The sequence below is a fragment of the Rhinolophus ferrumequinum genome, chromosome X (genome assembly GCF_004115265.2).
Source record: "Rhinolophus ferrumequinum isolate MPI-CBG mRhiFer1 chromosome X, mRhiFer1_v1.p, whole genome shotgun sequence".
Taxonomy (NCBI): domain Eukaryota; kingdom Metazoa; phylum Chordata; class Mammalia; order Chiroptera; family Rhinolophidae; genus Rhinolophus; species Rhinolophus ferrumequinum.
This window is the reverse complement of record NC_046284.1, coordinates 5,703,570-5,730,359: the sequence shown is the minus strand read 5'-3', so window position 1 is coordinate 5,730,359 and position 26,790 is coordinate 5,703,570. Positions and strand designations below refer to the sequence as shown.

The window sequence follows — 26,790 nt, the reverse complement described above, 5'->3', positions numbered from 1 at the left end:
TGTGGGCCTGTTTGGCTTCATCTTGTTTGGAGTCTCTGCGCTTCCTGGGCTTGTATGTCTATTTCCTTCACCAGGTTAGGGAAGTTTTCTGTCATTATTTCTTCAAATAGGTTCTCAATCCCTTGCTTTCTCTCTTTTCCTTCTGGTACTCCTATAATGCAAATGTTGTTACAATTGATGTTGTCTCAGAGGTCTCTTAAACTATCCTCATTTTTTTGGATTCTTTTTTCTTTTTGCTGTTCCAATGGGGTGTTTTATGCTACCTGGTCTTCCAAACCACTGATTTAATCCTCTGCTTCATCTAGTCTACTGGTGATTCCTTCTAGTGCATTCTTCATTTACTGTATTCTTCACTTCTGACTGGTTCTTTTTAATGGTTTCTATATTCTTTTTTATGTTTGTCATCTCTTTGTTGAAGTTCTCACTAAGTTCCTTGAGCATCCTTACAACCATTGTTTTGACCTTTGTATCTGATAGGTTGCTGGCGTCCATTTTCTTTAGCCCATTATTTTAAAATAAAAGCTTTTTTTTCTTCTTTTTTTTTGCTGTTGTGGGTGAGGAGGCTGGACATTCCTCCTTTCTTTGCTGAGTGTAGCAATGCATTAAAAAGTATGTACTATCAGTGATATTGCTTTGTTTGTTGTGGTAATATATACATAACATAATTTACTGTTTAATTTACTGTTTTAACCATTTTTAAGTGTACAGTTCAGTGGCATTAAATACATTCACAATGTTGTGTAACCATCAACACCATCTGTCTGCAGAACTCTATCTTGTAAAACTGAAACTCTGTCCCCATTAAACAATAACTCTCCATTCTCCGCACCCCACAGCCTTTAGTAACCTCTATTCTACTTTCAGTCTTGATGAATTTATCTATTCTGGATACCTCATTATAATTGTTAACTTTGTGTGTCAACTTGATTAGGCCATGGGGTACCCAGATATTTGGTCAAACATTATTCTGGGTGTGTCTATGAGGGTGTTTTAGATGAGATTAACATTTAAATGGTCGAGTGAGTAAAGCAGATTGCTCTTCCTAATGTGAGGTGAGTGTCATACAATCAATTGAAGGCTTGAATAGAACAAAAAGGCTGACCCTTCTTTGGGCAAGACAGAATTCTTTCTGCCTGACTGCCTTTGAACTAGGACATTGGCTTCCTTCAGCCTTTAGGCCTAAACTGAAATATTGGCTCTTTCTGGGTCTTAAGCCTGTTAGCCTTCAGCCTGGAACTTACACCATTATCTTTGCTGGTTCTCAGGCCTCTGGACTTGGACTGGAACTAAACCATTGGCTCTCCTGGGTCTCTAGGCTTGTTGTTTCACTCTGCAGATCATGGGACTTGTCAGTCTCCATAATCATGTGAGCCAATTCCTTATAATAAATCTCTTTATACATAGACACACACATACACATGCATTCACATGCACATCCTATTGGTTACGTTTTTCTGGAGAACCCTAACAAATGCACTCATACAAGTGGAATCATACAATATTTGTCTTCATATGTCTGGCCTATGTAATTTAGCATAATGTTTTCAAGGTTCATTCATATTGTAGCATATATCAGAGCTATACCCTTTTTAAAAATGGGAATGTCCTCCAGAATGTATGTTATCTATACTCTAGTCCACTAAATTGCCAAAAACAGAAGTCTTTAATCCAGCTTTGAGGGACCAGGGAATTCTTGGAGGAGATGGTATTTATCTGAGACTTTTAAAACATGATCCAGGTGAAAGGGGCAGTAGGAAGTACCTAGAAAAAAATGTTCCGGGTAGAAGAAACAGTTTGTATAAAAGCCTGTTGTGAGAAAGAACATGCTGTTTTTAGGGACTTGAGAGCTTCTTAGTATGGGTGGAGCTTAGAGAGCACAGGAGGAAGTGGCAAGAGACTGTACTAGAGAGATTAGTAAGGGCTACATCATTCTTCGTGAAAAAGAAGATAAAAGAGACATTAGAGATGAAATATTCATTCTCTCATAACTCATGAGATGGAAAGACTTTATGTCATGTCCTCTAATTAGCATAATTTGTTGACTTATCTAGCAAACCAACATGAAGAAGAAAGACCGTTTGGGTCACTAAAGTTAAAGGTCAACGAGGCTTGGGAATCTAAGTTGCTGATGAGGATACAGACATCATTAAGCATTTGGTAAATAACTGTCCTTCTTCTTCACCCCTCTGATTCTTGCTATAATCCTGGTGACATCAATATTTGTGAGGAAAATCAACTTTTGGCTCTACTCTGTCCTTTCCTGGGGATTATATGTCCTTGCTTGGTGTCACTGTGTCCTTCCAGAATGTGTTTCATAATGTCATTTCACTATAGATACTCAGTAAAGTTTATCCTGAAAGCTTGGTCATATAGAAACCTTATTATGTCTCTAAAAGCAAGCTCTAGGAGAGGTTTTATGCCTTTCCTATGAGACCAACATACCTTTACTTTGCCATTCTGAAGAAATGGAGTCCAGTTATGGCCATCTTGACTACTGGAGATGAGGAACTCCTTCACATACATGCTGGTAAGCAGAGATTTCACCCCCTGGGTAGTTATTCCTGTAACTTTCATTGTCTTCTGGAAGTCCACTTGCAGCCACTCTTCTGGATTATTCACCTGAGGAAGTTAGTTAGACTCGTATCCTGTTGGTCACTATTTGCTCCCAGAATCCCCAAATCCCTTCTTATTAACCATGTCACAGCACTTATACTCTGTATTTCAATCGTCTGTCAGTCTCCCTTTTTAGACTCTAAGCAACTTGAGGGCTAACATTTTTCATGATTCCTCTCAGTATTCCCAGGGTCAGCTATTTAATAGGTGTTCAGTAAATGTTTGCTGAATGAATATATGAGCAATGTATAGACTGACTAGCATATTAAAAGTTTGACAATATGTTATACAACCTGTTTTATTTAAAACGAGCCCCTGGAAGAACAGAGGTCATTAACTCCATTCATCCCCAAATGCTCTTCAGTGATTGAAAATCACATACTGAATGGTTCTGGAAAAGAATGGTGACTAATGAACTGTACATAACTGTGACCCTTTCCTTTGAGGCACTGAAAAACCTGTAAAGAGGGCTAATTGTTAATATTTCTCTATCTAAAACTGGACTTCATCTACTACAATTCTTTGACAGATGTTAGCCCAGTACTGCATAAAGAGATTCTGTTTCCAGGAGGTTCAATTAGGGATCATTTCCCCCAATGAATATTGTGTGAAATCACACGGCACTACTAAATATCTGTGGGGTTTTCTGCCCATAGTCAACCTTCCTTGACCCTCTTGGGAACAACCAGGTGAAAAATACCTCTGAAGAAGCAGTCAAGGGCTTTCTTTATTCTTTCTCAAACACTAACCCCTGCTCTACATCAGTTAAATTGAAAAGTTGTTGCCTCTTACCTGGGGTCTCCAGGCATTAGTCCTCCCCTGGAGGTGAAGTCGGGCTTGTGAAGGAGACCAGGTAGCAAACATATTGTTCAAGTAAGATGAGGCAGTAATCTGTGCATCTGATATTGCTTTATTCTCCATTCCCAATGGAATGCTGCAGCCTCAAACAAATGAAAGGAGAATGTAATCACAAAAACAAGATGCATCCTTCGTTCCACTAGCCTGCCTCCACTGACACTCTAGGGCTACTGTCATCACTGTGTCATTTTCCAGGCATTAATTTTTGCACAAATTCTGTCATTGTTAACCTGCCCTCTGTTTTCTGGTCAGCTTTGCTCAGTTTTGTTTGACTTTGATTTGTCTCATTAATAGTAGCATAGGAGGTGGCTGCCCCTGGGGAATCCGATGGTTAGAATGGCCAAGTCCTGAGATTGTCCAGGATTGTGCTGGTTTTAGCATTAATAGTTCTGCATCCTGAGAAATTACCCCAGTCTTGGGAAAACTAGGACGGTTAATTGTCCTACTCATGGTTGGGAGAGGGAAGGATATAGGATTACTTGGCACTTACTGTTTAAATCACAGCCCATCAACTCCATGCGAAGAGTGCTGCGGATGCTATAGTGTGTCGGGTGCAAACGGATGTACCGAGCAATAATTGGAGGGTTAAAAGTATTGTGTTTTATCCCAGATGAATCCACATTGCCAAAGAAGACCTGTAGGGAGGAATTAGCACAGACACATGGAAAGTGAAGATAGAGCAAAAATCAATTCCTCCCAATCTTATCTTCCTTCTAATTTTGCTTTGTGCACTTCTCAAAAGCATCCAACACTCAGAACCATTCTGGCTAGATGGATGTTGGGATAGAATACATGAAGGTGAAAAACACCAGGAAGAGGAATGGAACAAGGGAGATTAGGTCTGAGTAGGTGAAGTAGTCTATTTTGGGGCCCAGTAAAAGGCTCATAAATGTTGAGAAAACCATTTAGGGCTTTGGTAATCCAGTGTGGGCCACAGACCAGAAGCATCAGCATCACCTACGAGCAATTAGAAATGTAGTGTCTTGGGCCCTATTCCAGATCTACTAAATCAGAGCATGACGTTTGAGAAGTACTAGTTTAGGGCAGAGTCGGCTGTGAATGAAGACTGGTAGTGGGCAGTTATCACTCTGGTCTCAGAATGATCTTCCAATAATGTGGGCTGTGTGTGTGTGTGTGAACGAACTGTGGAACATTAATTAATGATTCCTTGTATATGAGTTCATGAGAAACATGTTAATATCCAACATGTAGGGTTTAGGACCTTGCGTGTCTAGATTCTAGAGAAAAGTACATGACATATCTAAGGGAAAAGGAACACAGTCTGAGAAATGTAGTAGTAATGCCAATTTAAAAGGCCTAGAATCAAAATATGGCATATAGTATAAGGAAAATCATCTTGCATAAAATACCTAGCATTCCATATCCGCTTGAATAAACTAAAACAGGTATCAATGTAAGTCTGTTATATAATCACACATCAGATTTATAGTATTATGGGGAATTAAATTTTTTTCTGCCATGTATCAGGTTTTTCTTCCTCTGAGATAAAAATATTAATAAATTTATAGCATTGTCCCAGAAATCACAGCATTATTTTTGATAAATATTTCTGCTTCATTTTTTACTCAATCCTTGTGTCTTGATTAGAAACCTCCTTAGGGAAACAATATATTAACTCAACAAATAGTTAATGACTACATAAATTCCACATTCCATGTATTATGTGCCAGGAACTGAGCTAGGTGGCTTCACTGGTGAATTCTACTAAATGTTTAAAGAAAGATTAATTCCAATCCTTCCCAAATTTTTCCAAAAGCTAGAAAAGGAGGGAAAACTTCCTAACTCATACTATAAGTCCAGCATTACCGTCATACCAAATCCAGACATATATACTACAAGGCAAAAAATTACAGACCAATATCCTTTATCAATATGGATGCATAAATCCTCACAAGAATTTTAGTAAATTGAATCCAGCAGTATATTATAAATATTACATTCCATGTCTCTAAAGGAATTATCCAAGGAATGCAAGGATGGTTCAACAAAGAAAATTGAATTAACACCGCACTAATAAAACAAACAAGAAAATACCCTCATGATCATCTCAGTTGATGCGGAAAAAACACTCAACACAATCCAACAACGTTTCTTGATTAAAACACACACACACACACACACACACACACACACACTCAGAAAACTAGGAATAGAAGGAAAGTTCCTCAACATAATAAAGGACATAGAAAATAACCATGGCTAATGTCATATGTAATTGGGGAAGACTGAAAACTTTCCCCCTAACATCAGAAACAAGATAAGAATGCTTTCTCTCACTGCTTCTATTCAAGATTTTAATGGAAATCCTAGCCAGAAAATGAGGCAAGAAAAATAAATAAAAGACACCCAAATTAAAAGGAGGAAGTAAAACTATCTATATTCTCAGATAACACACTATATGTTAGAAATCCCTAAAGAACCCACAAAACACTATTAGAGTTAATAAACGAATTCAACAAAGTTGCAGGATACAAGATCAACAAACAAAAATCAGTTGTGTTTCTATATACTAGCAATGAAAATTCCAAAACGAAGTAACAGTTCTATTTAAAATAGCATCTAAAGAAAAATGCATAGGAATACGTTAAGCTAAGGAAGTGCTAGACTTGTGCACTGAGAACCATAAAGCATTGCTGAAAGAAATTAAAGATGACTTAAAAAATGGGAAGATATCAGCATTCATGGATTGGAAGTCAATATTGCTAAGGTGGCAATACTACCCAAAGTTACCTAAAGATTCACTGCAATCTCTATCAAAATCCCAATGATCTGTTTTATAGAACTGTAAAAGCCAATCCTAAATTCATATGGAATTTCAAGGGACCTTGAATAGCCAAAATAACCTTGAAAAAGGAAAAATTTGGAGGACTCCCACTTTCCTATTTCAAAACTTAGTATTTCAAAAGCTGCAGTTATATGTGGTGCTAACATAAGAATAAATACACAGATCAATAAAACTAAGAGTCCAGTAATAAACCCATAAATCTATTCATGGTATATACCCTAAAGAACTGCAAACAGGTGTTCAAACAGAAACCTGTACAGGAATGTTCATTGCAGCGCTATTCACAGCCAAAAGGTGAAAGTACCTAAACGTCCATCAACTGATGAACAAATGGATGCACAACATGTGGTCTATTCATACAGTGGAATGTTAATCAGCCATGAAAAGGAATGAAGTGCTAATTCATGCTACCATACGGATGAACCATAATGAGAACATGATGCTAAGTGAAAGCAGCCAGACTCAAAAGGCTACCTATTTATTGTATGTAGGATTCCATCTCTAAGAGGTCTCCACAATAGGCAAACCTCTATGGACAGGGAGCAGGTCAGTGGTTGCCTGGGGTCTAGGGATGGGGCAGGAGGGGGATATGTGGGGGGGGGTACAGAAAGAATCAGTGACTGCCCAACGGGTGCAGGGGTTACTTTTTGCAGTGGTGCCAGCTAGAGAGTTGTGATGGCTGTCCAGCACCAGGAGTGTATACCTAGTGCCAATGGATCACACACATTTGTTTTATCTGCACAATGTCCCCGTCCAGTGTAAAGTCCGAGTTCCCTCAAAGCGAGGTTCCAGTGAGCAGGGTGAGCAGGCTGCTGCAGGTGCCATTTTTTTGTAGGCCCAGGCCCGGGGGGGCCAATGGGAAAGCAGTGGTCTCTCCCAGCGAACGTTCCAGGCAGAGTGCGTCTCAGCCAATGAGCGGCCGTTCCGTGGTTGCTAGGATACACAGTAGGGACCTGAGTAACCGCCATTTCCGAGGTTGGGACTGGCGGGCGCATCGCACCTTGCCTCGTCCCACTTTACCTCACCGCTTCTCGCCTTACCTCACCTACCGCATCTCGCTGAACTGTACCGAACCGCACCGAACTGCACCGCAGAACTAGGCCGGTCGGAGACAGCGCATCCAACGCCGAGAATGCCGGGGCCAAGGAGCCGTGGAGGGTCTTCTCGTCGCCAGAGGCAGAACCGCGCCCGCACCAGCACCAGCAGAGCTGACCTGTCATTCTCTGTGAGCCATGTGGAGCGCCTCCTGAGAGAAGGCCACTACGCCCAGCGCCTGGGGTCGACGGCACCGGTCTACCTAGCGGCGGTCATCGAGTACCTCACGGCCAAGATCCTGGAGCTGGCGGGCAATGAGGCCCAGAACAACGGTCAGCGGCGTATCACTCCGGAGTTCATCGACATGGCACTCCATAACAACGCGCTGCTGAGCAGTTTCTTCCAGAACACCACCGTCTCCCAGGTGGCTCCTTCTCAGCATTAGCTGCCCACCATGACCGACCTGGGTCCCCAGGCCTCAGCCCTAGGGCACCAGGCCTGCTCACAGCCCGGGCAGCCTGGCCTGTCTTGTGCCTTGGGCAGTCATTGAAAAAAGTCAATAAATTGTTTAAAGGAACCCATGTGCATTCTTCAGTCACTTTGTGTGGGAGGTGGTCATGGGACATAACTCGTTGGATGGATGGGGGTGGCGAGGGTGTCTGCTTTGGGGCGGGGGGGGTAGCTGGAGTCAGGGATGAGAGAGGAGCAGTCTCTCATGGTGACAGTGCAGGGGGTGGACCTGGGTGGGAGAGGCTGACTTATGGAAGACTGCGCCATTGCCCTTGAGCAAGTCAGAGCCTGGCAAAGTCCCCAGAAGGATAAAGTTCCTTGGGTTGGAGCGCAAGACCATGACTGCAGCGTCGTGATAGGGTGAACTTGCAATGGCGACCGGGGTGCTGCAGGATCGAGGGGTGGACAGAGCGGTTGGCATGGACTCCCATGGGGCAGCAGCTTTGACAGGAAGATTGAGAAATGATGAGGGGACATTCAAGAAAGATGCAAAGTTAACTTTTTTTTTCATATTTAGTTACAAGCCTGAAATACTGGGGAAGATGTGAGCCTGTAAATTAAAGGACTCTTCAGTTCCTAAATGATCTTCCTGTTGGATAACCTTTATATTATATATCTGATAATATAAACAAGCTAACAAGTGCATTCTATTCCCAGGTATTTTCCTTGTTTATAATTTTTGCAATTAGAAGAAATGCTTCATTAAAAACAAAAAAAGTTGCAAAGTCGAAACGAGGGTAACGCGGGATCATGAGTTTCATTTTGATGGTGTTCCATTAGACATGCTTGGAGACGCTCCTAGCAACCTGAGTAAACAAGGTGTCACCTAGCAACAGCAGGCTTTTGGCCATTCCAGGCCCGAAGATCCGCGATTTGCATACGCAGTTCTCAGGCAGGCTAGGCCCGGCCCTAGGAACCCGGCATTTTGCATATCACCAGAGCAACGAGGGGGCGCAGGGATCCCGAGCAGGCGCGGTCGCGCGGCTAGCGCGAGCAGACGCAGGGCACGTCGCAGCTCGCTGCTGGCGCCTGCACGTCTGCGCAGCTGCGTCGGCACGTGCGGAAGCGCTCGGGCTGTGAACATGGCGGCGTCCGCGGGCGGACTGGGAGGCGGTGCGGGCCCGGGCCCCGAAGCCGGGGACTTCCTGGCCAGGTACCGCCAGGTGTCGAACAAACTGAAGAAGCGGTTCCTGCGGAAACCCAACGTGGCGGAGGCCGGCGAGCAGTTCGGACAGCTCGGCCGCGAGCTGCGCGTTCAGGAGTGCCTGCCATACGCGGCCTGGTGCCAGCTGGCGGTGGCGCGCTGCCAGCAGGCGCTCTTCCACGGGCCCGGGGAGGCGCTGGCGCTCACCGAGGCCGCCCGCCTCTTCCTGCGGCAAGAGCGCGACGCGCGCCAGCGCCTCGTCTGCCCCGCCGCCTACGGGGAGCCGCTGCAGGCCGCTGCTAGCGCTTTGGGCGCCGCTGTGCGTCTGCACCTCCAGCTGGGCCAGCCAGCGGCCGCCGCCGCCCTCTGCCTGGAGCTGGCCGCCGCCCTGCGCGACCTGGGGCAGCCAGCCGCCGCCGCCGGCCACTTCCAGCGCGCCGCCCAGCTGCAGCTGCCTCTGCTGCCCCTGGCTGCACTGCAGGCGCTCGGCGACGCCGCCTCCTGCCAGCTGCTGGCGCGCGACTACACCGGTGCCTTGGCGGTCTTCACGCGCATGCAGCGCCTGGCGCGGGAGCACGGCAGCCACCCGGTGCAGCCGCTGCCGCCGCCGCTCCCGCTGCAGCCGCAGCCACAGCCGCCGGGGCCCCAGCACGGGCCCGGCGCGGGCCCCGCCCTGCCCGCTGCGCCGCTCCCTCCGAACGCCCCTGCGACCGCGCCCTCTCCCGCCGCCCTGGGCGCCTTCTCGGACGTGCTGGTCCGCTGCGAGGTGTCCCGCGTGCTGCTGCTGCTGCTCTTGCAGCCACCGCCCGCCAAGCTCCTCCCGGAGCATGCCCACACCCTGGAGAAGTACTCCTGGGAGGCTTTCGACAGCCACGGGCAGGAGAGCAGCGGCCAGCTTCCCGAGGAGCTCTTCCTGCTGCTCCAGTCCTTGGTCATGGCTACCCACGAAAAGGACACGGAAGCTGTCAAGTCGCTGCAGGTGGAGATGTGGCCACTGTTGAGTGCCGAGCAGAACCACCTTCTTCACCTCGTTCTGCAAGAAACCATCTCGCCCTCAGGAGAGGGAATCTGAAGAGTCCCATTGGCCGACTGACTACTTTTTGCCTGTTACCAAACCTCACGCATCCGCCTTTGCGTTTGGACGGAAATAAAGGACGCGGATCCCAGCGGTCTACCATTGTTTGCTTCTTCCTCTTGCCACCACAGGGATTTACTTGACTGAAAGTTACCTGTCTCCCAAAGACTTTTTTCCACAATAGTAGGAGAAAAGAACAATACGCTAGGCTCAGAGTGGGGCACTTAACTCTCTTCCCCAAAACTGCACCATAAATATGACAATCCTTTTAGCTCTTTCCTCTTCCACCCAACTCGCCCTGCCCCGCCCCCACCTTTGTTTCATAGTCTGGATCTTATTTTGCACAGCTCTGTCTAAATACTTAAGCTATGTGGTATTTTTATCGTGACTAATTTCTGGGTGTATTCTATATGTGATCATCCAATTTCTCCTCTGTTTTATCCTCCCCCTACGTATTTGTGGGAATTACTTGATTCTGTACATCACTGTTGTCGCTACGGCCCTAAGTCCATGATAAAGCCATTCCAGTACTACATACTTGTGGTTTAGATTTACTTCATCTCTAAAATGGGAATAATTTATCTACATGTCAGGAGGCAGAAAGAACAAACAGATACTCTCTTTCAGTTCCAAGATGTATGCATTCGTTTGAAATTGACAGTGTGCCTAGTATGCGGCCTGCGGACCACGCCAGACAGTGAGTGTACCAGATCATTTGCGATGTGGTCCATACTTAGGCAGCTGCCATGCAAATGTGTCCCGTGCAAGATCGGGTTGTGGGGGGGGGGGGTCCAACGCAGATGTGTCAGTTGTGCATTGGAATTCACATTTCTGGTTCTGTCCTGGGAGGGACCGGTAATATCTGTGACCTCTTATTTGTTGTAGGGATCTTCCTGCAACGCTTATTTAACTGGAATAGGCTTTTTGGTCCAAATGTTACATGCAACCTGACTTAGCTGTTTTTTTTAATTCTGTCTTATTTTCTTTACAGTTTCAAGAGTGATAACAAGAACTCTTCCCAGTACAATCTCATTCTCAGTCATTCAGCTTTGGGAGAATGCACTTTAGGCTGAAGTTGTATGCCATACTGATGTTTTGGGGTGAGATTTAAGGACACAGTTTGGGGGTAGATTTTTGTTTTGCATTTTTGGGGGGCATAGGGACAGTTGTCACTATGAGTTAAGTGCCTCAAAATGGGTGGGACCTTTGGGGTATGCTTTTCTACTTCTATTTCAACAATGTGGAAGCAATAGGTAAGGAACTACAGGGTAGTAGTTTGAGACAGATTAAGCCACCGTTCCTGCCCTCGCACTTGGCTGCCAGGAAGGGTCCTTTGGAGTCCTAAAAGCCTAGTGCCGTTTATTGCAAAACCGGTAAGGCTGCGTGCTCCGTGGGCTTCTGCTTGTTCTGGTACCCTCTTCTCAACAGGGTGCAGGCCTGGCTGGCTGGCTGCCTCACTGTCTTATGACAGGAATGTTTAGGAGTTCTGTAATGTGAATGGTGATACTATTTGGATTTGGGCTTAAGAAAAATCCTCCTTAGGCCTCTGGTCTAAACGCCTTGCATTGAGGAGGTGGGGGCAGGGATTGCCAGGGAGCCAGGTATTGGGTATACAAGTACAAGTACAGTTTTAGGAAACACTAAAGGGTGTTTTCCATTTGACGTTGGCTCATTTATGTATGTCCTCAGCAATTGCATAGCACAGCTGCCGTGTTTCCCCAGAAATAAGACCGAGCCAGACAATCAGCTCTAATGCGTCTTTTGGAGCAAAAATTAATGTAAGACCATTCTTATAGTAAAATAAGACTGGGTCTTATATTAATTTTTGCTCCAAAAGATACATTAGAACTCATTGTCTGGCAAGGTCTTATTTTCGGGGAAACACAGTATTCTGGGCCAAGGCCAGATTTCAGTGATGTTGACAGTTCTCTTGCTACCTATCAACTTACTATACAAATTAGCACTGATTTCTAATATGACCAAAGATAAATGTTAAAGGACATGATCAGTCTTCTTTTTAACTTGAAAACCAGAGGGAAAGGTCTGCATCATAGAAATGTTCATTGATAATTCAAAATTAACATTCAAAATATTATAAACTTGAAAATGGTAGCAGCGAAGCACTGATCCTTCAAGAGTGTTGGGGTTCCCCTTCCTCCCTTTATGAGGGACTTTTATGATGAGCAATATTGCTTATGAAAAATAGTTTGTCAATGGTAACTAAGATATAAAAACATTTGGGAACCCCTACACTGGAGGAAGATTACTAAGACTGAAATTTATGAGTTAGGTGGGCTCTGGGAAGGATTCTGGTTAATGTTAACTGTCTAGGTATCTCTACTTCCATTAGATTAGATCACCAGTCCACAAACTTTTTCTGTGAAGGACCAGATGAAAATAGTCTTTTCATGCCACAAATTCTCTCTGTCACATAGTTTCCTTTGTTCTGGCATCTTTAAACATGTAAAAACCATCTTACCTAAGTCCATACAAAAGTAGGTTGTAGTCCAAATCCATGGACTCTAATTTGCCCACCCCTTTTCCTGAACCTAGGACACAGTACAGTTGACCCTTGAATTGTGCTGATCCACTTATACTCAGACTTTTTCAACTGACCCATGCAGTTCCAACCTGCGTTGTTCAAGGATCAGCTGGCCATTGGTCATCCACACATGTGGAGGGCCGTCTCAAATTGTACATAAGTGGATTTTCAACTGTGTGGGTTGTGGATGCCCCAATCCCTGAGTTGTTCAAAGGTCACCTGTAGTTACTAAAACGAATGACCTTTATGAGAGTAGTTAATAACTATTTTATCATCATTGAACAAGAAAGATAGAAGATAAACAAGCTAGCCGTTCAGCTGCAGATTCTAGGAAACAAAAAGTAAACCGAAAGAAAGGGAAAGCATTTTTAAAGTTTTGAACAGAAATTAATGAATTAGAAAACAACACCATCAAATCTATGTTCGATTTTTTAAGACCAAGAGTTGATTCTTTGACTATCCAACAGAATAGACAAACACTGGCTAACTTTGATAAAGGGGAAAAAGAGATACATGTGTGCATGCAGACACAGATATATAGTGTGGGAAGGGAGATAGAACTCTAAGGTACACGTTTACAGCAATTAACTGCAGGTAACAGAAAATGAGAATACCAGTAGTATCTACCACTAAATACGGCACAAGGCTCAAGTGGCTTTTCGACCTAACTTGCATTGAACACGTGATTACTACATTAAACTATTTTAGAGCAGTTGTTTAATGGAAAAAGAAGATTTTCCATTTTATTTGAAGTTTAGTATAACTCTCATGCCAAAACCTGATAGCGCCCATGAAAATGGTAAACCAATTTTATTGATTAGATAGAAAAGTTCTAAATAAGTGCTAGCAAATTAGACCCAGGTGAGTTTTAAATGATCAGTACACTGAATGAGGGCACTTTACCCAGGAATGGAGCACAGTGCTGTGTGGATCAGGCTAGTGCTGGCTTGTGAGCCAGTTGTTCCAAATTGTGCATTCAGCGACATTACATCAGCAGCTTGAAATCTGATATGATGGTATTTACATCACAGAAATCAGCAAATGCTACAAATCAAGGCCTTTCTCCCTTACTGCCCCCCCATTTTGCTCCAGAGCTAGTTGTTAAACATTTGCCAGCACACCATTGAATGTAAGCATAATCTGACAATAGGAAATAAAAAAATGTGATGCTAAAAAACCGTTTGATGAAATTCTGTAGCCATTCCAAATAAGAATAGAAGGAAATTTTTAAAATATAATAAAAAGTATTTGTTCTAAATTAACAGTGAACATTATATTAAACAGTGATATATGGGATCCATCCCCATGAAACTCAGGAACAAGATTTGTTTTATATGTATACATATATATGTTTTATATATGTTGCATATACATATACGTATATCTGTATATGTGACTGTGTGTATATATTTATTAGTATATTAATCATAAAAACATTTAGAGTGATCGCTATTTCCTGTTTACCAGGCCCTTTTGGCATAATGTCATCAATATAATGGACCAGTATGGTGTTTTATTGGGTATCAAGATGTTTGGAGTCCCTTGGGTTTATATTAGGACAAAGAATAAGGAAGCTGTCATCACCCTGAGGTATGAACAGTAAAGTTAATACTCTTGTCCCCACTTCATAAATGCAAATGTATTCTGATTTTGCTTATCAATGGGAGTGAAGAAAAAAGCATTTTCTAGGTCAGTAGTTCCATATCAGGTGCCTGGGTCTGTGTTAATTTGTTCCAGAGCAGATACCACATCTGGAATTGCAATTTTTTGTCATACCTCCTGATTAAATTTGTGGTGATCTGTCATTTTCCCATGATTCATCTGGTTTTTGTAGTGGCCACTCGGGCCCTAGTGAACTATTCCAGATGTAGCCGCCGAAAGACTTCTAGGCAGAGAAGTGATGACTGCTTCAGAGATTGGGGAAAGGCTGCCTCCTTAAGGGGAATTTAGAGGATTGCAGTTCTCAGCCTCATACATGCTCATACCCATCCCAGGTGTCAGAGTTCCACTCCTATCCAGCAGTGCCCTTACCCTAGCATAATAGACGTGGTGGGGTTGAGCATTTAATTGTCTGTGCGACTCTGCCATTCATATGCTCAACCCCTAGACTTGGTCTGAAGTCCAAGTATCTTCCTACAACCACAGGATATGGAAGACCCCTCCAGAGCTCCATGGATGTGTCCTGATTCTCCATGTATGTTCATGGGTGTTCTTTGTATATATTCATAACATTTCATTTCCTTTCCCCCTATGTATGCCATAAAAGAAGGCCCATAAAAAGAAGACAAATCACTCTACAATCAGGTGACACTACAGTTGTTGCTATAACTAAATGCCATTGTCAATTTAATCTCCCAATGTCTTCCTCATCATCTGTAACTCATCCCATAGTATCACTGGTGATAATATGAGAAATTGTGATGCCACCACATGCATGGATTACACAACATCCAATCTTCTCCCCAAGCGAGGAAATGATAACCTATGTTCCTTGAATATATTAGCAATATAATCCTAGAATTCCATTTTGAGGGTCTGTTTCCTGTGGATACATCTGGCACCAATTACTGTATGAGATAGGGTTCCAACAAGAAATAGGGAGCCGTCAAGTTAGGATAATTTGAGGCAAGTTTAATAAAAGTACTAGGTAGGAAGGTTGGGGCCGGCAGGGTATTAGCATTCCTAGGCCTGGAGCGATGAGGAGAGGCAGCAATATCCCAAAGGAGAGATTAGGTAGATTCTTGTAGTGGTTTACAAAGTGACCACATATTTTTTACATTCCTCCCATTAAGAATTGGAGGCTATGTCCCTTCCCTTTGAATCTGGGTAAACATGTGACTTGCTGATAACCCATAGAATGTATTGGGAGTGATGCTACACAACTAAGAAGACTAGATCAGAAAAGGTGATGTGGTCTCCACCTTGTTAGCTGGGACTCCACACTTAGAGTCTCTAGGATGCAACATAAAAAATCCAGTTACCTTGAGACTGTCATTCTGTGAGAAGCCCAGGCCTCATGGGAAGGCCATGTAAAGTTACTTCATTCAACAGCCTCAGATGCTGTCCTAGTTAGGTTAATCAGCACCACCCATCAGACATGCAAGTGAAGATGCTTCCAGATGATTCCTGCCCCTCAGCTGTCCAGTCTTTCCAGCTGAGGCCCCAGATATTGTGGAACAGAGACAGGCCCTCCCTGCCGTGCCCTTTTCAAAGCCCCAACCCCCAGAATCCATGGACAAAACTAAATGGTTGATTTACGACACTGAGTTTTGAGATGGTTTGGTACTCAGCAGTAGTACCTGGAACAGGTAGAGAAAGCCACTTGGGGGGGAGCAGTGCCCTTCTGTGGAGACGCCCAGCCAAATCCTCTATAAGGAGGGAGACGGGAGAATAAATATCCTGATCTTACTTTCCTCCCTTCCTCTGATTTCTTGCCAGTTGATCCCTGTCGATGAAACCCAACGAAAAGCCAGAGGCTGAGGTAGCCTGTTAGGGTATTCCACACAGGTCAGGCTCACAGAACAAGGAGCGGGCTAGGGAAACAGGAAAACGGATCTCAACTGGCAAACAAACGTTCTCTTGCACAGGACTGTGAACTCTATTCTGAAGACAAGAGGGAGACATTGAAAGGTTTTAGGCAGTTGAAGGATAAGATGATTATCCCAAAAATGATGTGCAGCTTTAATTAGAGAAGAGACTGAAGTAGAAGACGAGTTAGGAGTGTAACATAATAGGTCAAGTGTGAGGTGACGGGGCCTCAGGCTATAGGACAGCAATATAAATGAAACAGAAGAGATGTGGGAGGCGTGACAAAGAAAGAATTGGCTGCATTTGTGGATCAGTTCATCAGGGGGCATAAAAATGAGGGCAGAGCAGATGCTGCTGCTAAGGTAGTAAGCCTGTTTAATTAAGGGTCTTGAGCTCTCCCCTAAGGTTTCACCCATTTCTCTCTGTGGAAGACGCAAATCTTCACCTCCATTCATAGTTTTGTCCCTTAAACTCAATCCTTTCGTCAACTGCCTACGGGACATTCAACCTGATTGCCCAACTGTCACCTCAAACTCACAATTTTATCAATACACCCAGTCCTGAATCACACATTTCTGGCAATAAAGCATCTCTTCATTTCTATTATCTATGAGATCCTTGATATTACCACATTTTGTTCATATATCCATATTCACAATCACTGCTATTACCCATATATGGAAAATTCTTTTTTGGAGTTAAGTTTGTAGGTGCTAGGAGTGTTTGTCCCATATTTGAAATTTGTCAAAAACTTTAAAAGATTCATGCATTCTCTTGAAAGGACTAATTACATACCATTAAGGTCCCAGTGGAATTCCCTCGATAACTCTGCCACTTACTGCCATCAAGACTGTACATGATGATAAACTGAGAGATGTACAGGCTGGAGAATTTCTGACGGGCACCCTGGGTCATGATGCCGTGTATAATCATTGGTGCCAAGAGATCCACCTGCCAATTAAAACAACACATTATTTTCAGTGTATGTACCAGCTTCTGAAATTCATTATTGGCCTAACAAGAATCTACATTGACACTGATAGGCACAGTATTACCTTGGATGTGCAGGGAAGGCAGATGCCGAAGAGGAAATGTGGATGTGTGTCAAGCTGTGGGGTATATGATGTGACTGAGTACGTAAGGTGCTTACTGAGTTCCCAGCCGACCTCCTGGAAAACCAGAACACTTGGAAATCATTGAGCCCCCGTTTCCTCTACACACATCCTTTGTGCTGCACATATGGACCCCCATAACCTAGTGCTTTGCCCACACCTCAGCCTAGCCAAAGCCAGTTTCCTCCTCTCTCTGCAGACCAACCCCATCCTACTATCGTTATTAGTGAGTGATAAACTGCTACCCCTCCTTCAAGTGTTAACTCAGACACCATTTCTCCTTAAGTCAGGTTAGCCTTTCCTGACTTAAACTCGGAAAAATTTAGTTCTGCTTCTTCTGTGCTTCCACTTTATTTTGTATGATAACTTCATTATAACAAGTTATTGTACCATATTATAAAGGTTTCTTTACTTATCTTCTTTCCTTGTTAGACTGACATCCTTAAGGCAGTGAACCCATTTGAGTCACCTAACCTCTCTGGATCTCAATTTCTGTATCTGTGAAGTGGGGATAATAATGGTATTTATCTCAGAGGTTTACCAGACAGATTAGAGTGACTACGTGTAATGTGCTGAGTTCAGTGCCTGGCACATCTGCGTACTAAATAATAAATGTTAGCTTTTATGTTCTCTCTAGCTCCAGCATGTAACATGGCATCCGGTATAACACTGATGCTTAGCAAATGTTCTGGAATGAATGAGTGAGTGAATAATGGCAGAGTGGTAGGGAATGGTTTGTTCTAAAAGAAGAGGCATGGACCATGCAAGCATTACAAGGGGGTACCCACTACAGGACTTTTGGCGTCAGTTACTGTCCTAACAAGTAAGTCAAACTTCTCACAGGTGCTTGGCACACTCCAGTTGGACTAGTCATAACTCTTTTGCTTAACAACTATCTTCTTCAGTTGACTATAAGTTCCATCCATCGAAACAATATATTTTTTGCACTTGTTATGTGCCAAGCACTGTTGTAGGTACTGGGAATACAGTCGTGAACAAGAGAAAAAAAAAGCTCTGCCCTCAAGGAATGAACATTTGAGTTGGAGAAAAAGATTATATCATATGTACGTTTTGTTTACAGCACCCAGTAGTGATAAGTGCAGGAGAAAAAAATGAAGCAGAGTAACAAGATAGAGTGGCAAGGTCTTCAGAAGCTAATGTACTGTCTTTTCCCAAATTAAATGGTATTTCCAACTGAAGACACTTCATTTTTCTTCTTGGTATTGTGGCATAAACAACTGAAAGTACCAGGTACAAAAATCATGACTGTTGTTGAATTGACTTGTACTGTTTCTTCCTGTAGCACATGAGAGGTCGTTTTGGGACCACTGACTATTGTACTTTCAAGTAATTTTAATAAAGCCTGGCCAGCTGCCTTTTCCACCTACATTATGTAACTGATGAATTCTTGGCAAACTGCCAATCTTATGTATTTCATCTTGTGCCTCCTCTGCACTATAATTAGAATATTGGAGCAATTTGGCAATTATAGATTCAATATTCTCACCTATATATCCAGCCAGGTATTTGAGTGTGACGGCAAGACACATCTGTACGAGGAAGTAAGTGAGGTGGTAATGAGTCACATAGTGTACATATACAGACATCACAGCTGGACATCTCCATGGAGCCTGTCGACTGCCAGCTGCTGATTGTCTGGCCCTGGTCACCCGATGCCCCTCAAGCCAGTGCAGTGCTCTGATGCGTGGTGGCCTGGCTGTTGTGCACTCATCAGGCCTTCTCACTGGAATAGATGCCTGCCCCAACTCCCCTTCCTGTCAGCACCCCTCTCAGCTCCAACTCCCTATCTTCTGGCTCTCTGGAACCATTTCTTTATTCTGTAAAGTTACCAGATCAAGAAAATGTGTATCTGGACTTCAGTAGGATGGATGGCAGAAAACACCTTGAGGATAAGGTGATTTCATACAGATAATATAATAAAATCAGCTGGTAACTGGTCCAATTACCATAAGCAAACAGTGGTAGTTAATAGTTGGTTATCAACCTAACGGGTGCATTCTAGAAATGGTATGGTTTAATGATTATGAGTTAGGGCTCTGGAGCCCAACTATTTGGGTTTGAATTTGGCTCAGCCACTTCAAACTGGCTATGTGACTTGGGGCAGGTTATTTAACTTTTCTGTGCTTCAACTTCCTTACCTGAAATGAGGATGCCAGTAACATCTACCTCGTAAGGTTGTGGTGAGGACTTAATATAGCTTGTTTTGTTTTAAGGACATAGTAAGGAAGCCCTGGCTACTTCAGTATTGTGATCATGACTTTGCTAAAATATAAAAAAGTTTACTGATCAAATCAGTAAAATGTATGAAACTGGGAAGAGTGGGAAATACTTTGGGAGACAGAATCTTGGCAAGCTGGAACAATGGGTCAAAACTAATACCTAAGTGGAAACTTAACTGTGTATCTCTTAGGGTTCTTTGGTATGGAAAAGACACTCTGTTTATAGGTCTCATCACATTGTATCCAGCGAGGAACATATAACTCCCTAAATGGAAATAAGGATACTATTTAAAAAAACCCACACAGAACAGATGCAGGGCAGCCAAATAGATTAAAATGTCCACTACACAGGGGTACCTGTAAGGTGGAATAAAAGTGATAACCACAGAAATATAAGGTGAGAACATGTGGTTTGGCAGCCTCACAAACTAACTAAATACTTAGGGATTAGCAAATAGTCCTCTCAAATTGAGTCATAATTGGCAGTGCCAGAAAATGAACAAGAAAAGATGAGCTGATGTGGCTCTTTGGAAGCTGATGTGGCATTAACAGATGAGCTCTTTGTGTCTGCTTACTGGTAAGCCAGTTTATTTTACCTGATTCCTATTTATTATTTTAACTTCAGGAACATTAGAACAGATGTAACCTCACAAAGGAGGAAACTATGTCGGGAAATGTCCTCGGCCTACTAAGAAGAGGAAGCAGAAAGCTGGTGCGCTGTGAGAAGTGGATGGAGCCGGGGAGGTAGGTGATGAAACGTGTCCCTGTCCGGGCTGCAAGCTCCAGACGTGGGAGGCATGTTAGGTGGGTTAGGAGCAAACCTGGAAACAGAAGTTCCCTCCCTTTGCCTGTTTGGGCTCTAGAAGGAACCTACCCCTGTGGGTAGGCAGAGAGCCTGAGTTGTCACTTCTAAGCTGCCTTCAGCTCTCAAGTGGTATGGGAGGAATCCAGAAGTTCCCGTATGTGTATACCTTTGAAAGGGTCACGGGCCTGAACGATTTCACGTTGGCATGATAATACTTTTGGGCATGTTGAGTTAAATCAAATATATGATTTAAATGAATTCACATGTTTCTTTTATAATGTGGCTACTAGGAAATGTAAACTTACACATGTGGATTGCATCTGTGGTTCGCATTATATTTCTCTTGGACAGTGCTGCTCTAGAGGAAATGGGGAACTGAGAAAATCTGAAAGACTGAATCATTTAAAAAGAAATGGAGCTAACCTAAAGACACTGTTTCAGTTCTTGGCTCTAAGTTAGTTTACAAGATTGGATTAACTTCAGTAGGTGTTTCCTACTACCCAGTGGTATATAATTTGTGAAGAAGTGGATTCAGTTTTATAAAATAAAGAAGCCACATTTTCTGGACTTGTGTGATGGGAGATTGAGCCATTTGTTTTTGTGTTAAAGGGATTGGAAGACTCGAGGACACCTAGGTACCGTGTTTCCCCGAAAATAAGACCGGGTCTTATATTAATTTTTGCTCCAAAAGTAGCTTTTAGGGCTTATGTTCAGGGGATGTCATCCTGAAAAATCGTGCTAGGGCTTATTTTCCGTGAAACACAGTAGTTGGAGGCATCTAATTATAGAATACACAATCTTGGGAGGTGGTGAGTTCAGTGTTGTCAGAAGTTTTCAGATGTTCTAATCCCAGTAGAAATATTAAAAACACATCAGTAGGACACATCAGCATGCTCAGTTCTATTCCCGACTTCTGGCCTCCTGTGTTACCTGGAGTTTGATGGAAATGACTTCAGTACGAAAGAGATGTGTAGTGCTGTGAACTTGCAAGAGGATTACATGATGCCATTGAATGGGAGGCATTTTCTAACCTTGATCCAGGAAAAGGGATCCTTGGTGCTCCAGGCATTGATTGATCCAGAATGGTGAAGTCTGGCCAGCTTCGGGGCCCATTGTCCTTTGCCCAAGAAAGGGGAGAGAGATTAGCTTAAGCTGGGTTGGTTCTAGACACTTGGGAATGAAATTACTCTTGAGAAAGGTTAGTCCTAGCTGTGAAGAAGATAAAGGCATAAAGCACAATAGTATCAATGACTTCCTAAGTGTTTTGCTTGCCCTTATCCATTTTATGTTCTAAAATTTAATAATTTTATTGACTATTAGCACCTCTAATTCGTTGCTATGTACTGGTATGTGTTACCAGCACTACCATGTTTCCCCTAAAATAAGACCTAACCAGAAAATAACAGTACTTACCATATTGTCCTGAAGCTGTAATCTGAAAATCTCTAATGCGTCCAGAAGCCATTCCCAGAGGAGTCTGACACTCTGAAATCAAATGAGGGGAACACAATAGCTAGAAGTGCAGAAAATTTAGCTTCACAAATGTAAGTCAATGAATATGGAAGAATACCAACAAATGCTCTCTCTCTCTCTCTCTCTCTCTTTTTTTTTTTTTAGTGTTTTCTATATGTCAAGAACTGTGCTATTTTACTGTACTATCTCATTTCATTCACCCCAACAGGTAGGTGCTAGAATTATTCACATTTTGCAGCTGAGGAAATGGGTCCATATGTAAATGGTCTGGTGGTTCTCTTACTTTTTTATGATTGAATCTCAAACTCTTCCAATACTTCTTAATTGAACCAAAATTAAGTTTTAAAATTTGCTCTTAGAGATCTTGGAGCTTCACGAAGTTGTGAAAAGGAAGAGATTTTTTTTTTTAGCATCAGTTCGTTAAATATTTAAAGCTTCAGGTTCAAAGTGTTCAAAGCTTCAAGCATATCTGAGGACTCTGATGATTTTTACCAGCAATATTCATTTCAGATTTGATAATGACTGTGAACTTGTATTTATTTCTTGATAAAGGCAGCCATTCTAGGAAGGAGAAAAGCTGTACAGATGCAGGCTGGGTAGGCAGGGGGCCTGTGCCCACATTGCTACTCACTCTTGCTATACACCAGAAAAAGAGTGCTCATCCCAGCTTGTAGGTGTTCACCAATAAGGCATTCTATCCGCCAGATTCCAGCTTTGGATGGTTGCATTTCCACTGTCTCAAAAACACCTTATCAAAAACAAAAGGAACAAAAGTGATTTCTTTTCACTAAAAAATGAGCATGAGATGCGTTGGCTTATACAGAATATCAAAGGAAATCTACCTAAGTCAGTTCCACTACTCTTGGTCCCTTGAAACCCACAGTGCTTGCTATGTGACCCCTGCAGTTGGAGCCACTAGAGATTGACTTCTGAGAGCCCCTCCCCAGCCTTATCCCACCCCCTGGGAAATGGGGAGATACGGTGACGGAACGCTTTGGTACAGAGACAGGAGAAAGCTCCTGAGTTAGGATTGGCCTACATTCTTAGGGGTTTTCAGGGCCAAAGGTGTATTTCTCAGTGACCAGATGTGGGCTCCTTGGGAGAGGGATCTCAGGGTGAGGTCCTCATGGATCTAGTCCACTAGGGCTGCCTTGAGGACTAAAGTAACCCCAGCAGTGAAAAGCTGGAGGTGGATGCTGAGTGGCTGAGGAATGAGCGACCAACCAGCCGGAATAAAGCTGGAACCAGCCAGGTGCAGGGGCTTTCATGAGAGAGGGTCCTAAAGGGAGTCTGAAGATCCCCTCAGCGTCCCCTGCAATCAGAGTCAGGTTTCAGTATCTGCCAGGTGTACAGTGCGAAGCTGGCTTACAGCAGTGGTGCCAGTTGTAAGGAGGTAACTGTCCTGTCCCTTACCTGTATCCTCTCCATCCTGGAGTTCAAAGCAGCCAGCAAGGAGTTGGGGGAAGCACAAGAAGCCTAAGGTAGCGAACCAGGACACAGCTGTGCCTCCCTTTCCCAGTGCAGGCTTCCAGCCTGGCACAGGCTCAGGTTTTGAGAGGAGAGGTCCAAGTGAAATCAGGTTCAGAATTTGTATTAACATCTTAGAGTGGACATTGTAATTTCTGACAAACCACGCGTTTATTTGTGATGTAAAGTGACCACAGGACTGTTTATCACTTAACATAAGAGTGAGCAGAAAAGTCCCTGGGCTTACCAGAATTTTTACGCAGAAGCAGGGCAAGTTTATTCCCACTATTAAACCTGTCCTAAAGGGATAGTGGAGAACTAAAACAAAGTTGTGTTTTTAGCAACAACTGAGTAGTGCTTAAGAACATACTAGTTACAGACATAAATCACTCTTAGGTACATTACTGGTGCCGTACGGGATTTGAGATGGAAAAATATCCCTTTTTTCCTAGGAAAGTGCTCCAACATTAATTATCCGTTTATTCTGTTCTATGTTCCTTATATCACATTATGTGTATCTGAAATTATCATGTTCCTCTGCTAATTTATTTATTATCTCTCTGTAGGGTAAAGTCACTTGAAAAAGTAAGTTACCCTGGAAACAGAGTTTGTCTGCTTTGTTCACCAATTGCATCCCCAGTGCCTATACCATTTCAAGTACTCAGTAAGTACAGTAGGTAGAAGAGAGAGCACAAAGCAGCTGCTACCTGGATAGAGGTTGTAGACCGCCATTTTATACTCCTCTTTCTTCCGTACAGTGAATACGTGTCCACTGAAATGAATGGAATGGATGTTTTCGTTGCTGCCCATGCTGAGCAGATACCATCGAATCCTTTGATCCTGAGCCATTACTAAACCAGGTAGAGTATCCATCACATAGCCATTGATTGCTGGGGAGGGACAACATGCAGAAAGCTGTTAAAATCTACTGTAGAAGTTTCTTTTCTTCCACGCCAGTCAAAACTACTGATTCCTCTAAGGATCCCATTCCCATACATATACTCTTAATTTATGCAATGTCCAAGCCTCTGGCTCTGGACTCATTTGTCGCAGTGCATGCTGCATTTCACAGTGAGTGATATTTTATGTGGGGGATATATTACCATGGAAGCGATAATTTTGTTTAAAAGCAGGGTCCTCCATCTGGATATTGCAGGGAGCCCTGCAGTTCCTTTCCATGTTTTCAGTGAAGTACCAGCTCTTGGTCTCATCAAAAATAGTGAAAAACAGAGCAAATTCCCGCACTGTCACTTGTCTCCCATGAGAAGGGTTCAGTGTGTTCGTGCGGCAGATCAGAAGAGGTCCAATTAGGCCTGAGTGCATGTCTCGTTCCTGAGAGGGAAGACATCGGTCCTGTGAGTAGAAGCTCTCTCGTCTATGAACCACAGTGGATTTCCCATCCACCTTTATGCCACTCCACCCCAGTCCCGTCTTCCCACAGTACCATTCATCCTCTTCAGTGGATTCCACAGTGATATTTCTAAAACGCAAGTATGGTGCCACGTCCCCTGTTTAAACTTCCCATTATGTGTAGGGTAAATACCAACATTCTCAGCAGATACTGCAAAGACCATTTCTTTTGGCATAGTGTAGACCTGCTTACCAGATCAACATCAGAAAAATAAGCCCAGGCTTTGCAGTCAAACTCATCTTTAGTAGGTGCCATATGATGTTGTACTTTCCAGAAGTAAATTTTCGTTTCATTAGGTTTGACAAACTTTTGTCTAGGTTGTGCTCCTTGGCTCTCATCTTCCTCATAAGAAATAAGGCTAGAATAGAAGGAGTAGGGACGAGAGGCCTCGTTTTTGAAAGTTACCTGCAGGGGGGAAAAAAAGAAGTACCTTACAGTTTACATCCCAAATAGTAATGCCCATTTTGGGGATTTATCCAAGTTCTAATGCCCAGAGGAAGTGGTACAGACAATGGATGTTGTTAGAACCCAAACCTAAAGATCTATATAGGAAACTCTGAGGAGTTTTTTAATTAAAAAAAAGCTTAAGGCATGCATTCAAAAGTTGCAAAGGAGAAAAATTCCTAAACACTTAAAAGTAATTTCAAAATAAAGGGAAAATATTCTACAGAAGTTTTGAGAGACCATAATCCTGGTAGTTTATACTAAGGTTCTTCATGACAGATTCCAGGATTAATGCATATGCTCTTTAAAAAAGACTGGTTTTTCAGATTCGAAAAAAATTATACATTTTTCATAGACATATGGAAAGTAAAATAAAAATCAAGGAAGAAAAAAATTCACTTACAATCCCATAATTTTAGATCCCTCTATTTCCCTAATGTAAACAATCACTTGGGACAAGTGATTTATTTTTGGTAAAAAATAAAACTACTTTGATCTTTGGCTCACACAATGCAGCAAAATAAATTCTAGCCTATAGAAATTGCTCATGGATTAAAAAGTTAAATGTTAAGAAATTAAACTGTAAAAGAAAGTTGAAGAAAGTATACGTGATTTTAAGAAAAAAAATCTGTATGGGGAAGGATTTTTATACGCATAAAAGCTATGAAAGTGTCATAAAGGAAAGATTTATGGATTACTTCTAAAATATCAAATCTATTTTTATTTAAAAAACACTACATGTAAAATTAAGAGAGAACAAACTTGGAAAAATACTATTCACTAAATGATCAATGATCATTAATAAATCAATGATCTATAATATATGAAGTAATATAAATAATAAGAAAAGCACTCCCTCTAAATATGTCAAATGTGCAAAGGACATTAACAGATAATTCATTAGAGGAAGTCTTAAATGTTATGTACGTTGTACTTTTAGAATTTTATCCTAGGAAAAGAGTTGTGATTGTGGCGTTATTTAAATGGTGAAAAAATAAACGAAAAGGTGGTTCAACGTAAATGGTTAAGTAAACCATAAATTCATGTAATAGACTATTATGCCATCATTTAAAAAAAAAGATACTTAGGAAGTGTTCTTTATGACATAAGAAATGTTTATCTCATGACATTTAGTCAAAAAAGAAGTAAAATTATACATTGTATAATTTTGAATACATAAAGAATACATAGGAAAGAGATAAGAACATACACTGAAATGATAATTATGAGATTACTTCTCAACTTCTTTGTTTTCTATACTTTAAACATTTTCAAAAGTGAGGATGCATTATTTTTATAATCAGAAACAAAGAATATACAGGACTAATTTTCTTGTAATTCCATTGTCCTCAACTCACCATGATATTGTCTTCGACTTCTGCTCTGATACAGGGCCCCAAGAGTCCCAGGTGCTCATTTAGTTCTCCACGATATAAGGGCTGAGTGAAGGAGCCATCAGTGAATTCCTGGAAAACCACCTTCTTGAACTGAGGGACACTTCCACTCTGAGCCCTAGAGAAAAAAAGCAGAGGAAAAGCAACATCCTCATGGACCAAGTACGTAGAAACACCTCACAGTCTTGCCTTCTCCATATTTAAGATACATTTAGTAGAATTGATTATGAATTGGAAGTGTAAGGGGGCAGAGGAAAGTGGGATTCAAGATGACTTTCAGGTTCCTGATTTGGGCAAATGGATGGATGGTGATGAAATTCACTGAGATGGGGC

At 42.5% G+C, this 26,790-nt stretch overlaps 2 protein-coding genes across 6 annotated transcripts in view; one reads left to right on the top strand and one right to left on the bottom strand.

Annotated features, from left to right (window-relative positions):
• F8 (coagulation factor VIII) overlaps positions 1-26,790 on the bottom strand; it is a 121,288-nt gene that overhangs the window by 8,059 nt on the left and 86,439 nt on the right. For 4 of the 5 annotated variants that reach the window (XM_033106138.1, XM_033106148.1, XM_033106154.1 and 1 more), the window contains 11 exons: positions 26,422-26,575; positions 24,812-25,024; positions 24,312-24,540; positions 23,916-24,098; positions 22,373-22,489; positions 21,682-21,753; positions 21,300-21,385; positions 16,907-17,062; positions 3,962-4,106; positions 3,406-3,554; positions 2,443-2,619 (listed from right to left, as the gene is read on the bottom strand). In XM_033106138.1, coding sequence (XP_032962029.1) covers positions 2,443-2,619; positions 3,406-3,554; positions 3,962-4,106; positions 16,907-17,062; positions 21,300-21,385; positions 21,682-21,753; positions 22,373-22,489; positions 23,916-24,098; positions 24,312-24,540; positions 24,812-25,024; positions 26,422-26,575 — 1,681 coding nt within the window. Of the gene's footprint in view, positions 1-2,442; positions 2,620-3,405; positions 3,555-3,961; positions 4,107-7,317; positions 7,514-16,906; positions 17,063-21,299; positions 21,386-21,681; positions 21,754-22,372; positions 22,490-23,915; positions 24,099-24,311; positions 24,541-24,811; positions 25,025-26,421; positions 26,576-26,790 lie in introns of those variants that run through there. The other variant, XM_033106173.1, reaches the window with a different exon arrangement.
• F8A1 (coagulation factor VIII associated 1) lies at positions 8,773-11,190 on the top strand. Its single transcript, XM_033106188.1, has one exon. It carries the CDS (start codon positions 8,905-8,907, stop codon positions 10,036-10,038), a length of 1,134 nt encoding a protein of 377 aa, XP_032962079.1. The 5' UTR covers positions 8,773-8,904; the 3' UTR covers positions 10,039-11,190.

Coding starts and splice junctions, on each gene's coding strand:
- F8A1 (XM_033106188.1), top strand. CDS start 8,905: ATGGCGGCGTCCGCGGGCGGACTGGGAGGCGGTGCGGGCCCGGGCCCC.